At 34.8% G+C, this 15,739-nt stretch overlaps 2 protein-coding genes across 2 annotated transcripts; one reads left to right on the top strand and one right to left on the bottom strand.

Annotated features, from left to right (window-relative positions):
- The first annotated feature begins 4,514 nt into the window (after positions 1 to 4,514).
- On the top strand, positions 4,515 to 11,959 carry HOS15 (WD-40 repeat family protein). The gene is made up of 14 exons (XM_048098502.2): positions 4,515 to 4,675; positions 6,026 to 6,171; positions 6,261 to 6,702; positions 6,863 to 6,957; positions 7,074 to 7,120; positions 7,800 to 7,944; positions 8,055 to 8,118; positions 9,156 to 9,314; positions 9,423 to 9,544; positions 10,097 to 10,171; positions 10,333 to 10,386; positions 10,455 to 10,528; positions 11,304 to 11,378; positions 11,461 to 11,959. The coding sequence occupies exons 1-14, from the start codon at positions 4,615 to 4,617 to the stop codon at positions 11,678 to 11,680; spliced, it is 1,779 nt and encodes a 592-aa protein (XP_047954459.1). The 5' UTR covers positions 4,515 to 4,614; the 3' UTR covers positions 11,681 to 11,959.
- Positions 11,960 to 12,520: 561 nt separating this feature from the next.
- LOC125201702 (putative cyclin-A3-1) lies at positions 12,521 to 14,835 on the bottom strand. Its single transcript, XM_048099919.2, has 7 exons — positions 14,323 to 14,835; positions 13,750 to 13,982; positions 13,478 to 13,630; positions 13,351 to 13,384; positions 13,117 to 13,266; positions 12,893 to 13,027; positions 12,521 to 12,803 (listed from the first exon to the last, which is right to left on the bottom strand). The coding sequence occupies exons 1-7, from the start codon at positions 14,608 to 14,610 to the stop codon at positions 12,732 to 12,734; spliced, it is 1,065 nt and encodes a 354-aa protein (XP_047955876.1). The 5' UTR covers positions 14,611 to 14,835; the 3' UTR covers positions 12,521 to 12,731.
- Between the last annotated feature and the right edge of the window lie 904 nt (positions 14,836 to 15,739).

The following is a 15,739-nucleotide window of genomic DNA, read 5'->3' as shown; positions in this document are numbered from 1 at the left end:
AGTAACAAAAAAGTGGTAGAAAAAATTAATCTAATCAAATGAAAAACAAGTGAAAGTGTGTGAAAAAATTGAACTTGTAAATTTAGGGAAGAAAAACAACATAAAGAAGAAAATTTGCTAATGAATTCAATGTGTAGAAGTAATTAAACAAGAACATGATAAAAATAGATGATGTTACCTACATTAGCATCTTCTATGTGCATTGCTTTCATTAATTTCATATTAGCATTATTTATTTTAATTTTAATATATTAAAAATATAATTACATAGCTTATTAATTTTTAAATAAATGTATCTCTACTTCACTAAATCATTACATTTATATCGATTATAAAACTAATTAAAGTGACGTTGTAATTTTTTTGATCTAATTTTAATTTACATTTCTTAAAACGTAGATTCTGTCAAAATAAAACTTTAAATCATGGACTGGAGAGAATAATATAGAACGAAACAAAGCATCACGATTAATTCATTAATATTTTCTGCAAATATACACAAAAACTCATATACAGTGATACATACGCTTCTCCTAATTAACACACATCTTTCTCACTCTTCTCTTGAACAAATAAACTTAAGTGATTAGTCTTCAGCGATTGTGGAGAGGATCCGACTCATTCGGGACTCGTCTTTTGCTGGAGAAAAGAGGATCTAAATCTCGCTTCACGGTTTCTTCAAGCTGCAAGTGTTGGTGTTGAGTTTTGGAGGAGGAAATTTGCCTGCTGCAGACAAGCATTGTGGAAGAGAGCAACAACGTTAGCAGAAACAAAATGGCGAATTTTTTTAGTGTAAAATAGTGCATGGTGTTGTTGGAAGGGGAGGAGGGTTTTGTACAAAGGGGATTGTCTTTTTTTTTTTTTAGTACGAGTGGTGTGTTTATATACATGTAAAAGTATGAGAGATTTTTTAAGATCTTGAGGCCTGAGGGCCCTGTTTATTGTTGCACACGTGTGGGGTGATTTAATTAAGAGAGACAATGGAGAATAGTAGGTGGTGATGTGGGGTTAAATTGGAACCGGATCGACGGTTTTGGTTTTGGAATCGTAATCATTTTTCATAGGCTGACTAGAACTGATATATTAATTTTACTGGTTTGGTTCGGTTCTAGAATTTATTGAACTAGCGGATAACTAAAGATTTGGATTCGAATCAGAAAAAAAAAATTGAAAAAAATCGACAAATAACATTGGAGTTGAATTGAATTAGGAACAGACCGATACCGGTTCAACACTTAATTTACTTGTTAGTTCATTGATTTGAAGTGAAACAAAATTGTTACTGTGAATTTACTTGTTAAATCGATGGCACTTTTTGTTTGAAATGTGGTACTTCCTCCGTTTCGCCATAGTTGAGGCGAAATTTTTTGGCACGGAGTTTTAGAAATTAATGTTGAGTTTGTTAAATAAATAGATTAAAAAGTAAGAGAGATGAAAAGGTAGAGAAAATATAGTATAAAGTGAATAAAGTGGAAAGAATAAAGTAGGAGAGAGTAAAGGTAAGAAAGAGAAAAAAGTTACTATATATAGAAATGACTCAATCATGAAGAAACTTCACAAAATGGAAAAATGACTCAACTATGGTGAAACGGAAGGAATAGTAGGAGTATTTTTTTTAAAATTTAATTGAATGGAATGATTTTGAGAGGTAATGGGATTCACCTAATTTGATTTGATGATTTGAAGCCAACAATGTTATGTGTATAGAGTGTGTACGGATGTGTATTGGTGGTCATCTTTTTGCAAGTAACCAATGGGTAATGTAAAAAGTAAAAAATACTGATGAAGACTAAAAGCTAGTAGTAAAATTAAATGAAATTTTAGCTTTTTCTAAGATTTAAAATTCGAATATTATACTCATCAATTAAGGAAGACATAATAGGAGAGCAACTGGATAGTGTAGTGGAGTACTAAATATCTGTAGTGCTAAATTAAAGTCTCATTAGTGGAAGCGACTATAATATATATAAACAAATACATCAATTAAATCTAATATTCCAAAATCAGTTAATGATAAAATTAATGACTTAGTATATAGTAGTACTTATTTTTAAATTGATTTTTTCAACTTTATATTATAATTATGTATTTTATTGTTAAGCACCCCAAACATAGGACGCGTTACACGAAGGGGGTTTCAAGTTTAGCATTACTTTATTTTATCATTACTCCAGTATGTTACTTTTTGGGTGTATCACGATGATTTTATATACTCCATGTAGCTTTGTAATAACTGACAAGTTAATATTCTAATTTAGGTAATCTTATATAATATGTTATCTTTTTAAACAATTTTATATTCATGTATGACTTAAGCGGCTAACAATCTAAGTCATGTAGTATAACTTAAGAGTAGTAGTAGTAGTGGAGAAAAATATAATAGGAGTACTTCATATTTATTCTATACTGTATTTAAAATTTATTGATTTAAATTTTTAATTAAAAAATTAGATGCAGTAGATTTTGTTGATAATTAGATCTAGTTGACGTGATAGATGGTGATTGATTTATATTTGCACAAAAAAGAGGTGATAGATGACACTAAACGGCTCAACGCCGCCAGCTTTTAACCGGAACCCCTCTTAACAAAATTACTCCCACCTTCCCGGATAATTCGGGTCACTTTGACCGGGGACGGGTTTTATTAATTGTAATGAAAAGTAGGTTGAAAAAGTTAGTGGAATGTGGGTCCTATCTTTAGATATTAGTTTTATAATAAAATGTGAGTAGAAATGAGTTAGTGGAATATGAGGTCCACTACCAAAAATGGTAAAAGTGAAATGGGACAAATTATATGGAACGATCCGAAACGGAATATTGGATCGAATTATTGGGACGGACGGAGTAATTTCTAAATGATCCAACATAAATTTCTATGCATTACGAATTGATGTCATGGCCCATTATCTATGGCCCACCTCTATTTAGACCGGCCCAAAAAAGATCCCGGCCCGATTGCTGCCAAGATATTCAACTGTGCTTAGTAAGCAAAGTTCATAATTCTCTGGCTGCTTTGAATAAATTATCATCACGTTACACTCAAGGAGGACATGCATATTTCATGCAATCATGTGTACTTTAGTTTGCCAATTGAATTTAGGTGCCAAGGTCAAGTTGTTGGCAAAGTCACACTAATTTCAATGTTCCTATACACATTCAATAAGCTTTGTGTGACAACTTAGTTGGTTAGAAGATGTTAGTGTGATCAATATAGAGTGAGTTAAAGTATAATTTGATTCCTTATGTAAACGGAGTTTTTGTTTGATTTTATCTTTTTTCAAGGATAGATAATGTTTTAATTTGCCTTATAAAGAAGTATATTCTTTGTAGTTTTAGGAAAACCTATTTTGATTCAATCATTGTATTTTTACGTTTCAAACTTTCTTTTATACTTTTCATAGCACAGTACTCAGAGAGTAGATCTATTTGACTTAACGTTTTTCACCCCATTTGTATCGTCATTCTACCAACTTTAGTCTTTTGATATTATGTTGCTAGGGGAAAACAAGAAAACCAAATATCCGAACCGAATCAAACCGAAATTTTAAAATTCGGTTAAGTTTTTTTAGTTTTTCAATTCGGTTCGGTTTTGAAAATATAAATTTTTTGGTTTTTCGGTTCGATTCGAGCGGAAAAAAAAAATGAAAAACCAAATAACCAAATTATATTTTAATATAATATTATATATATATTCTATTGATTTAATATATTATATTACTTATATACATATATTCTATTGTATAAAATAAAATAAATTATATATATATATATATATATGTTTTTTTTCCAGTTTCTCGATTTTCTCATATAATTTCGATTTTTGGTTTTTCAGTTTAGTTCAGTTTTTGAAGTTCTGTTTTTAGATTTTCGGTTTCAGTTTTTTGATTTTTCGGGTTCGGTTTCAGTTTTTCGAGTTCGATTCGGTTTTTTTTAACTAAATTTGGTTTTTCGATTTTGGTTTGGTTTAGGCAAAAAACCGATCTGAAATCCGGATGCTCACCCCTATGTGTTGCTAATTGCAGGAGCGGATCTAGGAATTCAATTCAGAAGGGCAAAAATATTTATATAAGAGATTTTAAGAATTTGAGGCGGGACATTTATAACGGAAATTGAGAAACTTGGATAAAGTAAAGAATAAAATGATTATTGCATCATAGGGGCTCCTATATTTATTATTGCTTTAGTTTTTCAAAGTCAGTGGATCGTATTGTCTTATACTCTTTAATCGATCATGTTAATATTCCCAAACATACTTTGCGTCATTACGACAAAGATATCAGTCAATGTATCTATAAATCCGCATTCAATTTTGAATACCAAAATCTCTCTAACCTACCAAAAAGATGAAATAATCTTGGTTAAATTTCAAATATTTGAGATAAAATTGGAAAAAGTGCCAAACAACAGGATAAACGTGACATCTTTCTTTTTCAAATGAGAGTAACAATTGAGCAAGTCGAGGGTACTTGGGTCTTTTCACACTCCGGTGTCTCCTAAATCCCTAATCGGAAAAATCTCAGTCCAAATTTGCAGCAGTATTCTTCCCCAAAATCTCTCTCACCCAAATTTACAGATAAAGAGAGAGAGAGCTGTACATGCAGGGGATTCTCCAAAATGATTGCAATTACCTCCGCCGAGTTGAACTACCTCATCTTCCGCTATCTTAACGAATCTGGTAACGCTTCCTCTCTCTCTTTCGTTCTCTCCATTTTCGAATTGGGAATCATAATTGGGATTAATTTATGGTGCAAATTGAGCTATATGGTATCGCTATTGTTAATACTGGAGAAAGGTTTCGTTTTTCTTCCATGTTTCTCGGGAGGTGGGTTGCTGGAGTGACATCTTGTAGTGGCGCAATTAGGTTGTTGAATTGAATTCAGATTTCATGTTTCTCCAACTGCCGATAAGGATTTGTGAAATCAACAGCCCAATTAACTTCAATTTTCTTGGGGTGGAGGGTTGGGTTGCTGGAGTGATTGAATATGGTGGCGTAATTAGGTTGTTGTGTTGAATTCAGATTTTATGTTTCTCCAACTGGCCGATATGAATTTATGAAATAAGCAGCGAAGTAACTTCTTATTTAGATTTAGGATGGATTTTTGCTAGTTATGGACCAGCTCAGAGAGGTGGAACTTGATTTGACGGTTTAGGAAACATGTTTTTTCGTTAGGGAAGTAGAATTTGTTCGTTCTTTAGGTTTGGGATACTGTTTTGAATTGAAGATATTAGATGTTATGGTTAATTAGTCATGACAATTGTATGTAAGGAAAAATGAAGTCTTTATGAGTGTAAACAGAGAAAATGATTCCTTAAGCTTGGATGATAAGGGAAGTGTACTTATTCTTAAGGTAGTCATAATGTTACCTCTAGATGCTTCCAGAGATATAGGAATTGAGCCTTTAGAAGGAAGTTAACATCGCAAGTTTGAAAATGCCTGCCTTTCTTATGATTTGAATACTGAAACTGGTCACACAAATATACATCTTGTTAGTTATTGCAAGAGAGTGAGTGTTCTGTATTCCGGTAAAGCATTCTTGCAGGCTCAAAGGCTTAATTGATTGATTTTATGCAAGTCTGCTTTTTACAGTATCTATGATGTGGTTGTGCAATGTGTATTTCAGTAGAGCATTTATATAAGTTTCTATGGATTTTGGAGCTTATCACTCATGTGTTGTACTGACCTCTCCGTCTTCATTCATTTTATTGTTATTTTTCAAATATCTTTTATCAAGGTCGTGCCTTTATTGCTATTATGCTGAAGCTAAGCCATTGGTTCATAACCAAAATTTACTAGCTTTACACAGGGGTACCATAACTTTTGTGAAAGTGTATTATTATAGCTTTCTACTTGTTCTTTGGGTGGGAATGCAAGATATTGGAACATGATAATGTTAAATGCTCTAGTATTCGCTATGCAATTGTCATATGTTCTAGTATTCATTATGCAAAGTTCCTTGGAGAATAAGTACTTTGTAACTACAATTTCTTAGCATAATTAACTTTTTATTGGAATAATTGTTTTCAGGATTCACCCATTCTGCGTTCGCTTTAGGATATGAGGCTGGGATCAATAAAAGTAATATTGACGGTAACCTTGTTCCACCTGGGGCTCTCGTGACATTTGTTCAGAAAGGAATTCAGTATCTTGAACTAGAAGCAAACTTGACTACTGTAAGAGTGCCATCTGTTAAAATCTCAGTAATTAGAGATATATGTTTCCCTTGTCTCTGTATTCTATGCTGATTCTTTCACATCCTCAGGATGATTTGGAAGCAGATGATGATTTCCAGTTTCTGCATCCTTTGGATCTGATAACAAAAGATGTGGATGAACTTCAAAGGATTATAAAAGAGAAAAAAGAAAATATACAGAAGGATAAATCCAAGGGAAAAGAGAAAGAAAATGTTGAAAATGGTCGGGAACATGACCGCAAACTTGCGATGGAAAGGGAAAAGGAAATTGCAAAAGAAAAGGAGAATGAAAAACAACAACGAGAGAAAGAAAAGGAAAGAGATAGAGAAAGAATGGAGAAAGAGAAGGAGAAGGAGAAAGAGAAGGAAAGGGAAAAGGAGAGAGAGAGGGAGAAGGAGAAAGATAAAGGGAAAGAAAAAGAAAAGGAAAAGCCCTTTGAGGACGTCAGTGGTGTAAATCACATGGAGGATGAGGTTAATGGTAAACATGAGGAGAATGGAAATGATGGAGGTAAGATCCATCTTAGATTCTTTTACACTCATGTACTAGTCATATGATGCTGTAACTATAAAATCTTCCTTGAGTGATTAGATTTGGTGTCTTAATCTGCAGTGGTGCATCTTCTGTCACTTTTCAAGAATGTAACTTATTTTGTATTTTTATATTATAGGGCCAGAACCCATGGATATTTGCACTAGTTTACCTTCCGTGCCCTGTGAATTCCCAAGCAGCGATGTAACAGTTTTGCAAGGTCACACTTCTGAGGTTTGGTCATATTATTGCGAAATTCTTAATCTCCATTTCTGATTAAAAGAGGAACTATGATAAATATATAGTGTAGTTAGGGAGCATGCCTTTCTAATGCTTCTTTACATTCACAGGTTTTTGCATGTGCATGGAATCCGACCGGGTCACTTCTGGCTTCTGGGTTAGTTTAAACTCCAAATTACTTATTTTAGATAAAATATGTTCACTTTCTTACTTTTTTGGCATTTTAATCCTGTCTATTTTTCCCTTTGTCTGTCAGACATCCCTGGTCTTCTTCATGTATTTGAAATGTTTTGGTTTTATTTGAACAATCTGTGCGTGGGGTCTAAACCTAGTTCTTCATTTATGGATTCCTTCCTGACCGTGCATGATATTATTGATTGTTTGTGGCATATGAGGTATGGCTATACTTAGTTATTGGTTTGTCAAAGAGACCTTCCGGTGATAACACTATCAGTTTCTGCCTTCTGGTATTATGACCAATAGCTAATAAGGCTAGACCGAGGCTACTCTTCTCTCATGTAGGGTTTAAATCTCATCTGGCATGACAAATAACAAACTTTCTTGAAGCAATAATACTTGAGCGGTTGAGCCTATATCTGCAAATAAAAAAGAATAACTACAAACTAGAAGAAATTTAGAAAAATGTGATTGGTTAGTTAGAGAAGGAAGTCTTCTAACATGATGAATCATCTTGTTTGTTTTATATCTTAAGAATTCATTAATGCACCCTCCAGCTTCCCTAGTTCGCTTTCTCCTTAGAAAATGACATATGTCACACTTGATTAATCACTGTCATCCAGGCTCATCATATGCTCATTATGACTATTGTTTGATAGGTCTGGAGACTCGACTGCCAGAATTTGGACTATTGATGGGCCATCTAGTTGCAATACAGAAAATGGGCCTTCCAATGTCGTACTTAGGCATTTCAAGGGTAGAACAAATGAGAAAAGCAAAGATGTGACAACACTAGACTGGAACGTGAGTATTATATAGTATGAAATTTTGTTTGTTATTCAGTTCATTCATTTCTCTTTCCGTGCTGGATGTGGTCAATCTGATGCCTATAAAGAAACTTGAACAATCTGTAGGTTGACGGTACGCTGCTTGCTACTGGCTCTTATGATGGCCAAGCAAGGATATGGAGTAAAGATGGTTAGACTTCCTCATAATATTATTTGTTCAAAATTCAAATTCATGCCTCATTTAATCTTGACATTCTGTCTGAATTTTTTAATCATGTGAGCAAAACCGTTTTACTTTGGCCTATAGTATAATTTTTTATAAAGATTGATTTCACGAACCTGCTCATTACCTTATAGTAGTTGATATTTTTGTGTTTGAATTTCTGATTCTACTGCAAACTTCTCCTGTTTTTTTGTTGAATTATAAAGTATCTGGAAATTAGATTGTGTTGTGCATCTCTTAGCTTTGCATGTGGAAGGCACTTGGCCTTGATGTATCAAGCATAAAAAGTCCAAATCTCTCGAGGAGGGTCTCTATTAGTTATATATTGTTAATTCAAAAATAAATATAAACACAAATAAAGTGGAGGCTTGGAAGTTGTATTGCGATAGTTTAAGAAGAAACATTGTTAAATTTAGGAGCGGAACCATAGAAGGAAAAAGTTCTAGCTTACTGCTTTACTTTCACATTTTTTGTGATTTGCAACAACAAAAAGAGTAAGGAATTCTAACCCTTTCTCTGGGCGAACCTCTACTCAGACAGGATTGGTCCTGTCAAGTTGGATTTTCCCTAGTCTATTCAGTGATTTACTGAATTGCTTAAGTGTTCCATTTTAATATGTCTTTGTTATTTAAGATTTAAGAAAACAATTTTCAAAGGTTGTCACACGTAAATGGTTCTCTAATCAATATATACAAATAACAAATATATGGACTAACATGAAATTCATTAGTGAAGCTCTGGAAAATATTTGTCATTTACTACAACAGACAGGAGACCTTGTTTACATATCTGGAGAAGAAAATGTTGATCCTGTAACAATGCCATACAATTTAAAGTTGTATGCCTGCACTTAGGTGTCTAATCATTAAGTTGTTAAAAGTTGGATTGAAAATTCATTGCTGCAGAATTGCATATTCTAGTGTTGTATATATAAGCTCTAATGGTAATTAGGATCCACTCTCGTTTCACATGTGCATGATGTGCTGTGTTTTCTTTTATTCCAGGGGAATTGGTCAGTACACTAAATAAACATAAGGGGCCTATCTTCTCCTTGAAGTGGAACAAGAAAGGAGATTATCTTCTTAGTGGAAGTGTTGATAAAACTGCAATTGTGTGGGATATTAAGACAGGGGAATGGAGACAACAATTCGAATTTCACTCAGGTGCTTTTGTATTCTTTGTCCACTGTTCTTATGTTTCTGTAGGTGAAAACAATACTGGGAAGCTTTTGATTTCTAACTTGTATGATTTTGTGATTATATAATTTATAGCTCCTGCCCTGGATGTTGATTGGAGAAACAATGTTTCCTTTGCTACATGCTCGACTGACAGCATGATATATGTTTGTAAAGTTGGAGAGAACCGGCCGATCAAAACTTTCTCAGGGCACCAGGTTCCTTTCAGTTCTTACATTTGTCACTGCCTTTTACCTGTACTTGACGAATAACCATCATTTGGAGGAGACAAGGTTTCGCTGAATACTATTCTGTATACCATGTGGCAATCTAGAAGGAACAGCCCCTTATTTGAGGGCATTAGCCTGAACAGCATCCACATGTATGCCCTTGATAAATGTCTAAACGGGTCAGAAAGTGGACTGGTTTTCAAATCATAATTACATAAATAATCTCTATTGCTAAAAATGAAGGAATTATGTACTCAGCAGAAAATCTTGAGAAGCGGTGCATGTCTGAAGGGATTTTCTTCATGAAGACAACTACACTATTAAACTCTCTGCAACTCACCTTGATAACTTTGTGTTCCTTTATGTCTTTTTATTACCTCTCCCATCCTCATACACTTCCTCAAGCCTTTATTACTGAACTCTCTTCCAAAAATATATTGTTAATGATCCTATCAAACAATTCACTCATTAGTTTTTCAGTGACTTCAGTTTTACTTTCTATAACTTCATTCGCATTAACATTTGAATATGCTTCTTCAGGGTGAAGTTAATGCTATCAAGTGGGATCCCACAGGCACACTTCTGGCCTCATGCTCTGATGATTCTACAGCCAAGGTTAGTCAATTTTGACACAGGATTTTTATCAGCTATCAAAACCAAATGTTTTGACAAATGTAACCCAATGACTTGTTTTTATATGAATTCTAGATTTTACTCTTTCTAATATGTTTGTCTTTTGGCACTTATAATCTCTGTTATGTTTAAATGTAATGCAGATATGGAGTATTAAACAGGACACATGCTTGCTTGATTTAAAGGAACATTCCAAAGTATGTCAATCTTTTTTTCCATTGACACTTCGGATTTGAGTTGCTGATCCATGGACATTATTTTTCAGGAGATATACACTGTCAGGTGGAGTCCAACAGGGCCTGGTACGAACAACCCAAATAAGAAACTGGTGCTGGCAAGGTACTTATGCTGCAAAATTACCGAACGATTTTAATTTCTGCTGTTTCCATTTAGCTAGATGCCACCTTCTGTTTCTTGTTCCTTACCACATGCAGAATCCTATGAAGATTTAAAATAAAATAAAAAGAAAAAGAAAAACAAGGGGAACAAAATATAAGCGAAATAGATGAGATCAGCCAAAGGAGAAGGAAAGACATCAATACTTATGATAAACCTAAAATTGGCAGGTGTATGTAGGATAAGGCTAAGTTGGCAATTCTGGGTACGCCTTAATACGTAGTTTATAGTGCCATTTAAGACCAAAGCAGTAGAAATCTGGGCCATTCCGCACCCCACCGTCATCACCATCATAAAGATATAAGTCTATGGTTTGCTTGTGCTTATTTCGTAAAATAAGAGGAAAAGGCCTATGCATGGGGTAACGACCTAACATCTTGAACCTTTGGCTTAGATTTAGCTGTGAACAAGAGTTCTGGTTCTTCTCAGAGGTTGGCTCCAATAATTAATAATCTTAAATTAACAAAAGTTGTTTTGGAGCGGGGTGTAAAAAAAATCTCATGTTAGATTTGTCTATAGCAATATGTTCTAGTTCAGTTATGGGAAACGTCTGAAATAACCAAACTCGGAAACCTGCACAGAGGAAACTCTAAGAGTATGAACCTGCCTGCTTTGCGTCTGTGTTTATGCACTAATTTTTGCCTTTATCCTAAACGTAGTGTTTTTTTATATGCCTTTCTCATCTTAGCTTGTTTTCTAATTCACCGCATCTCTGCAGTGCCTCGTTTGACTCAACCATAAAGCTGTGGGATGTAGATGCTGGACATCTTTTGCACAGCTTAGACGGCCACAGGTATGTGCTGAGAATTGAGCCATTAAAATGTGACTTGTATAGCAACAATGAAGTTACTGATTTTCATCGATTATCAATCCAGGGATCCTGTTTATTCCGTTGCATTTAGCCCCAATGGCGAGTATTTGGCAAGCGGGTCTCTAGATAAATGCTTGCACGTGTGGTCAGTGAAGGAAGCGAGGATTGTGAAGACATTCAGCGGAAATGGTGGGATATTTGAAGTTTGCTGGAACAAAGAAGGTGACAAGATTGCCGCTTGTTTCGCAAACAACGTTGTGTCCGTGTTGGACTTCCGAATGTAGAGATGACAGCATTCTTTGTGCATTCATGTCCTAAAAGCCTTACTTTAGATGCTGACTTAGTGTAGGCCTCAATCTGTTATGAATGTGCTGTTATAACCTTAGAATTTCAGAAAACCACTGACCTAATTGCTGTGGTTTTTGTAAAGAGCTTTCTTTTAATGTAAATTCTCATGAATGCTGTGTAGTGGGATATGGGGTTTCATTGACTTGTAGAAATTCTTATCGAGGACCATGGTTTGCATGATCTTGTTTTAATTTTGAAATTGATCATTGCTCAAATTCTATTTTTGATATTAGTGTTTAGATTTGGTCATGAATTTTGTAAGGTGTCTATATGTTGATCGCCCTTGATCATAGAATTTATTTTAAGGTGTCTATAAATGTTATTTTGAGATTTTTTAAAAAACTTGTATAGAACATTAGAACATAATACTTTCTCAGTTCATAAAATGTAGTCTTATTTGTAAACATAAAAAGTAGTAATATTTGTAAATGATACTGATTTTAATGAGAAATTAGTATATTAAAAGAGAGAGAAGAAGAAAAAGTGGTTAGAGTACGAAAGGAACTTTTTGAGACTATTTTTTATAGCCACCGACTAAATTGGTATAATGAAACTATTTTTCATGAATGAAAGGAGTACTTTTTATAATCTAATCAATGTATTTTTCCGAATATATAAATAAAAGAGATGTTAGCAATCAATGGATAATTCAGTGTCCAAATTTTCCGTGTAAGATGTCCAAAACTGGAGATAACTTATTTAACTACAAATATATATATTGATGAATCTCAGAGAGTAATTTACCCAACTGTTAACCAAAAGAGACCAGCACAGAATGAAAAAAGAAGAATATTATTGCCCATCAAGCAAAAACTTTCAAGAATGTCATATAAAATGTAAAGGAACTCTAGTGAAGATGGTGATTATCCCGAGCTCGAAACGAACCCAAACACACCCTTATTTCATCGACAATGCAGCTATAAACTGTATTATTTAGGTATACAGCTATATGTACACTGAAAGATTTAATCTCTTCAGCCCCTAAACTTAATCTTTGATATCATTGAAGAAGAATTCCGGCACTTGTGATGGTGGAGACAGTGTTGCCACACATTTGAACTGTTGCAAGAACAATCATTTCAAAAATCAGTAATCTGCATTCAACAAACATGAACTAACTATAGGAGGAATGTTTACACTTTACACACCTTATGTTGCTTGTATTTCTCCTTGATAGCAACTAACTTGCTTCCTCTCTTGCTCGATTGCAGCTCAAGAAGGATGTGAACACATTCTTTCAGATCGGATGGTTTGTATTTCGAGTATTGCTGCAGAGCTGAGTTCTGTAGTAATCATAACATTCAGTAACTGAGGTTAATGAAATGAAGATGGTTTGATTCATTCTAAACCTATCTCAAACGTGTGTACGTACCCAAGGATGTTGCTTAGGTTGGAGAGTGAATCGTGAGAGGAATATGACCGAAGCAGCCACCAGAGAAGGCAAGAATTTCAAGCATTCATAATCGAGCAAACTCAGTTCCGCAAGGTAGTAACCTAGGAACTCCAACTGTAGATTGTAACTCTGCAAGAAGGCAACATTACAATCAGAACAACATATCTCACAGAACAAAAGTAAGTGTATTCAAAATTTTGAGCACGAGCTCACCTCATTATCTCCTTGACCAATCCTAGTGAACCGACTGCAATTCAAACACGAAACAAACAACCCTCTTAGCCTCATCACTGAGAACACAACAAGTGATAACAAAACATCAATTAGAGCAAATCTTTACCGGAGAAATGTCTTTGTAGTTGGATTTCCCATCTCAAACTTGAGAGATGTGAGCACATCCGACTCCATCTTCACTATCTCTTCCCTGGTATACGTGTTGTCCGTGATGTAACAGAAGTCTTCCACATGGGTAGGCTTAATCTCCTCATATTTCCTGCAAATCAAGATCCAACACAAAAGCATCTCAGCACAGCTATACACACGACACGACACAACACGACACATTGGCTCAACGAAGAGAGTGAGATACAGCACAATCGATCAAGTCCTCACCAGGCAATGAGCATTGCTGAAACTCCAACAAGCTGAAGCCTTTGCCTGGTAACGACATTCGAGGATAAGAATCTGTCGATGTACGACACTCCTAGGTACAGCGTATCGGATTGAAGCTTGTACTCCTCAGCAACCTCCACTAACCAATCCACCAAAATCCCCCTCATGTTTGCAGTCACATCTTTCTGAACTTTCCCAATATAATCCGACAACGGCCTTCTATTCGGCTCCTTCTGCACCACAAACTCCCACTCATTACTAACTAATAGATCCCTAAATTAATTCACCCAACAGTTATCAAATTAATACAATCCTAATCAAGAAACATAACAAATTGGAAGATCATAAATCATCTATCACCAAATCAGCATTTCTTGACTAAGTAAACTAAACAAGGAAAAGATCCAATCCAAAACAGTAAACATCACAATGATCACATCACTAAAAACCCTAACTAAAATCCCAATCAATTCAATCAACAAACACTGGAATCATGCTAATTTCATTTTCTTCTCATTCAATTACAAAAGGAAATGCAACTCAAATCAAAATCAAAATCAAATTCAAACTCACCTCCATTCTATGAAGATACTCATAAATCTCCGAAGCATAAGCTACACACAGCTGCGGATCATATGGTTTCTCTTCCGCATCCGAATTCAAATCCTTCCGTACCCCCTTCGCATTCCTCTCCAGCTTCCTCCTCTTTCCCCCTTTCCCCAATCCCAGATTCTGCGGAGTCAAAACATTCTGAATTTCCCCCAAAACCACTCTCTTATTCGGGCGTTGCAGCGTCTCCTCAGCAGCCCTCTTCTTCGCCGCCAAGCGAGTGATCCTCACGCAGTTTTCTTGACCGGACATTGTCAGCTGCGAGAGGGAGAAAGAGGTTGCGAGTTGAGAAATGGTTTTAGCAGAAAATGGGAGATGAAAATGAGATTATAAGGTGTGAATGCCGCCATTGTATCTGAAAAAAAATTGAGGGCGCCGGGAAATTTGCACGAAATCTTGAAATGAAATTGAAGAGGGATTTTGATTTGGGGGTTTAATTTTTTGGTAATCAAAACATTGAAGAGCGATATTGCGCCTAATCTGATTATTTTTTTGACTGGTTTTTGAAATTTTGGGAATTTGGGATTGGAGGGGATGAGTTTCCCGGTTCTTTTTTGTGGGTTTGAATTTTTGTTTATTTATTTCGGTGATTTATTTAATCTAATAAACAATTATTATTATTGGTCGATTCTGGAATCCAAGAATGTCTACTTGTAACCAATTGCATTACTTTGAATTTTATTGTAGTAACACTTTCATTTATTTCTATAGAAGTATTTTGAATTTTTGTAAACATGTGTGTTTTTCGATATTTTGATGGATATTTTTCTTAGTTAGGGATTAATATGTGGCATTGACCGTATTATAGACCGATCAAGGTAATTATACGAGATTAATGATATGCCTGCAGGGACAGCGCAATTGCCAACAGAGGAACAAATTTTGCTAAAATGAGCCTGGGTTAAAATCCCACACTTGTTATGTGGGTGCTCCTATAATATGCACTTTCTAATTTTTGAAAGTATTTTCTCTCTAATGAGGTGATACTCATTTTCCACTAACAATACTTCACATACTTTTTCATTCTAAATCTTTTTTACTTTACCAATTTTACATTAGAACTCGTGTTGTCCTCAAGTGCATAGTCTTGACGGAAGGAGTATTGATTAAAGTAATCCAGTATTAGATACTATGTCTTGGGACATGCGCCACGCACCATAGGATGGGGCGCACCGTGCACCCAAACATGGGTGACTGTTTTCATAAAGAAAGTTTTGAACAAAACTAAAACTATAGTGGTATTTAAATTTTGTTTTCGTATTCGAATCCACTATTTATTACTCCTTCCATTCGAGTAATCTTAAGTCATTTATTTTTTTAGTGTGCATAGTTACAAGCGTATCTTTCCCCCACTTCATTAGGCAGTAAAAAGTTATGTTCT

Source organism: Salvia hispanica, chromosome 2 (genome assembly GCF_029641045.1).
Source record: "Salvia hispanica isolate PSC_SH4W2 chromosome 2, Shi_PSC_v1, whole genome shotgun sequence".
NCBI classification, from domain to species: domain Eukaryota; kingdom Viridiplantae; phylum Streptophyta; class Magnoliopsida; order Lamiales; family Lamiaceae; genus Salvia; species Salvia hispanica.
Note: the sequence above shows the minus strand (reverse complement) of the source record. Positions and strands in the feature narration are given on the sequence as shown.

What these genes read in the sequence shown, in the direction of transcription:
- HOS15 (XM_048098502.2), top strand. Translation starts at nt 4,615, where the DNA reads ATGATTGCAATTACCTCCGCCGAGTTGAACTACCTCATCTTCCGCTAT. An exon ending in GGGTCACTTCTGGCTTCTGG is followed by an intron (nt 7,121 to 7,799) that starts GTTAGTTTAAAC and finishes ATTGTTTGATAG; the next exon opens with GTCTGGAGACTCGACTGCCA. An exon ending in AAGAAACTGGTGCTGGCAAG is followed by an intron (nt 10,529 to 11,303) that starts GTACTTATGCTG and finishes GCATCTCTGCAG; the next exon opens with TGCCTCGTTTGACTCAACCA.
- LOC125201702 (XM_048099919.2), bottom strand. Translation starts at nt 14,610, where the DNA reads ATGTCCGGTCAAGAAAACTGCGTGAGGATCACTCGCTTGGCGGCGAAG. An exon ending in AGTATCTTCATAGAATGGAG is followed by an intron (nt 13,983 to 14,322) that starts GTGAGTTTGAAT and finishes TTTGTGGTGCAG; the next exon opens with AAGGAGCCGAATAGAAGGCC. An exon ending in AGAAATACAAGCAACATAAG is followed by an intron (nt 12,804 to 12,892) that starts GTGTGTAAAGTG and finishes TTCTTGCAACAG; the next exon opens with TTCAAATGTGTGGCAACACT.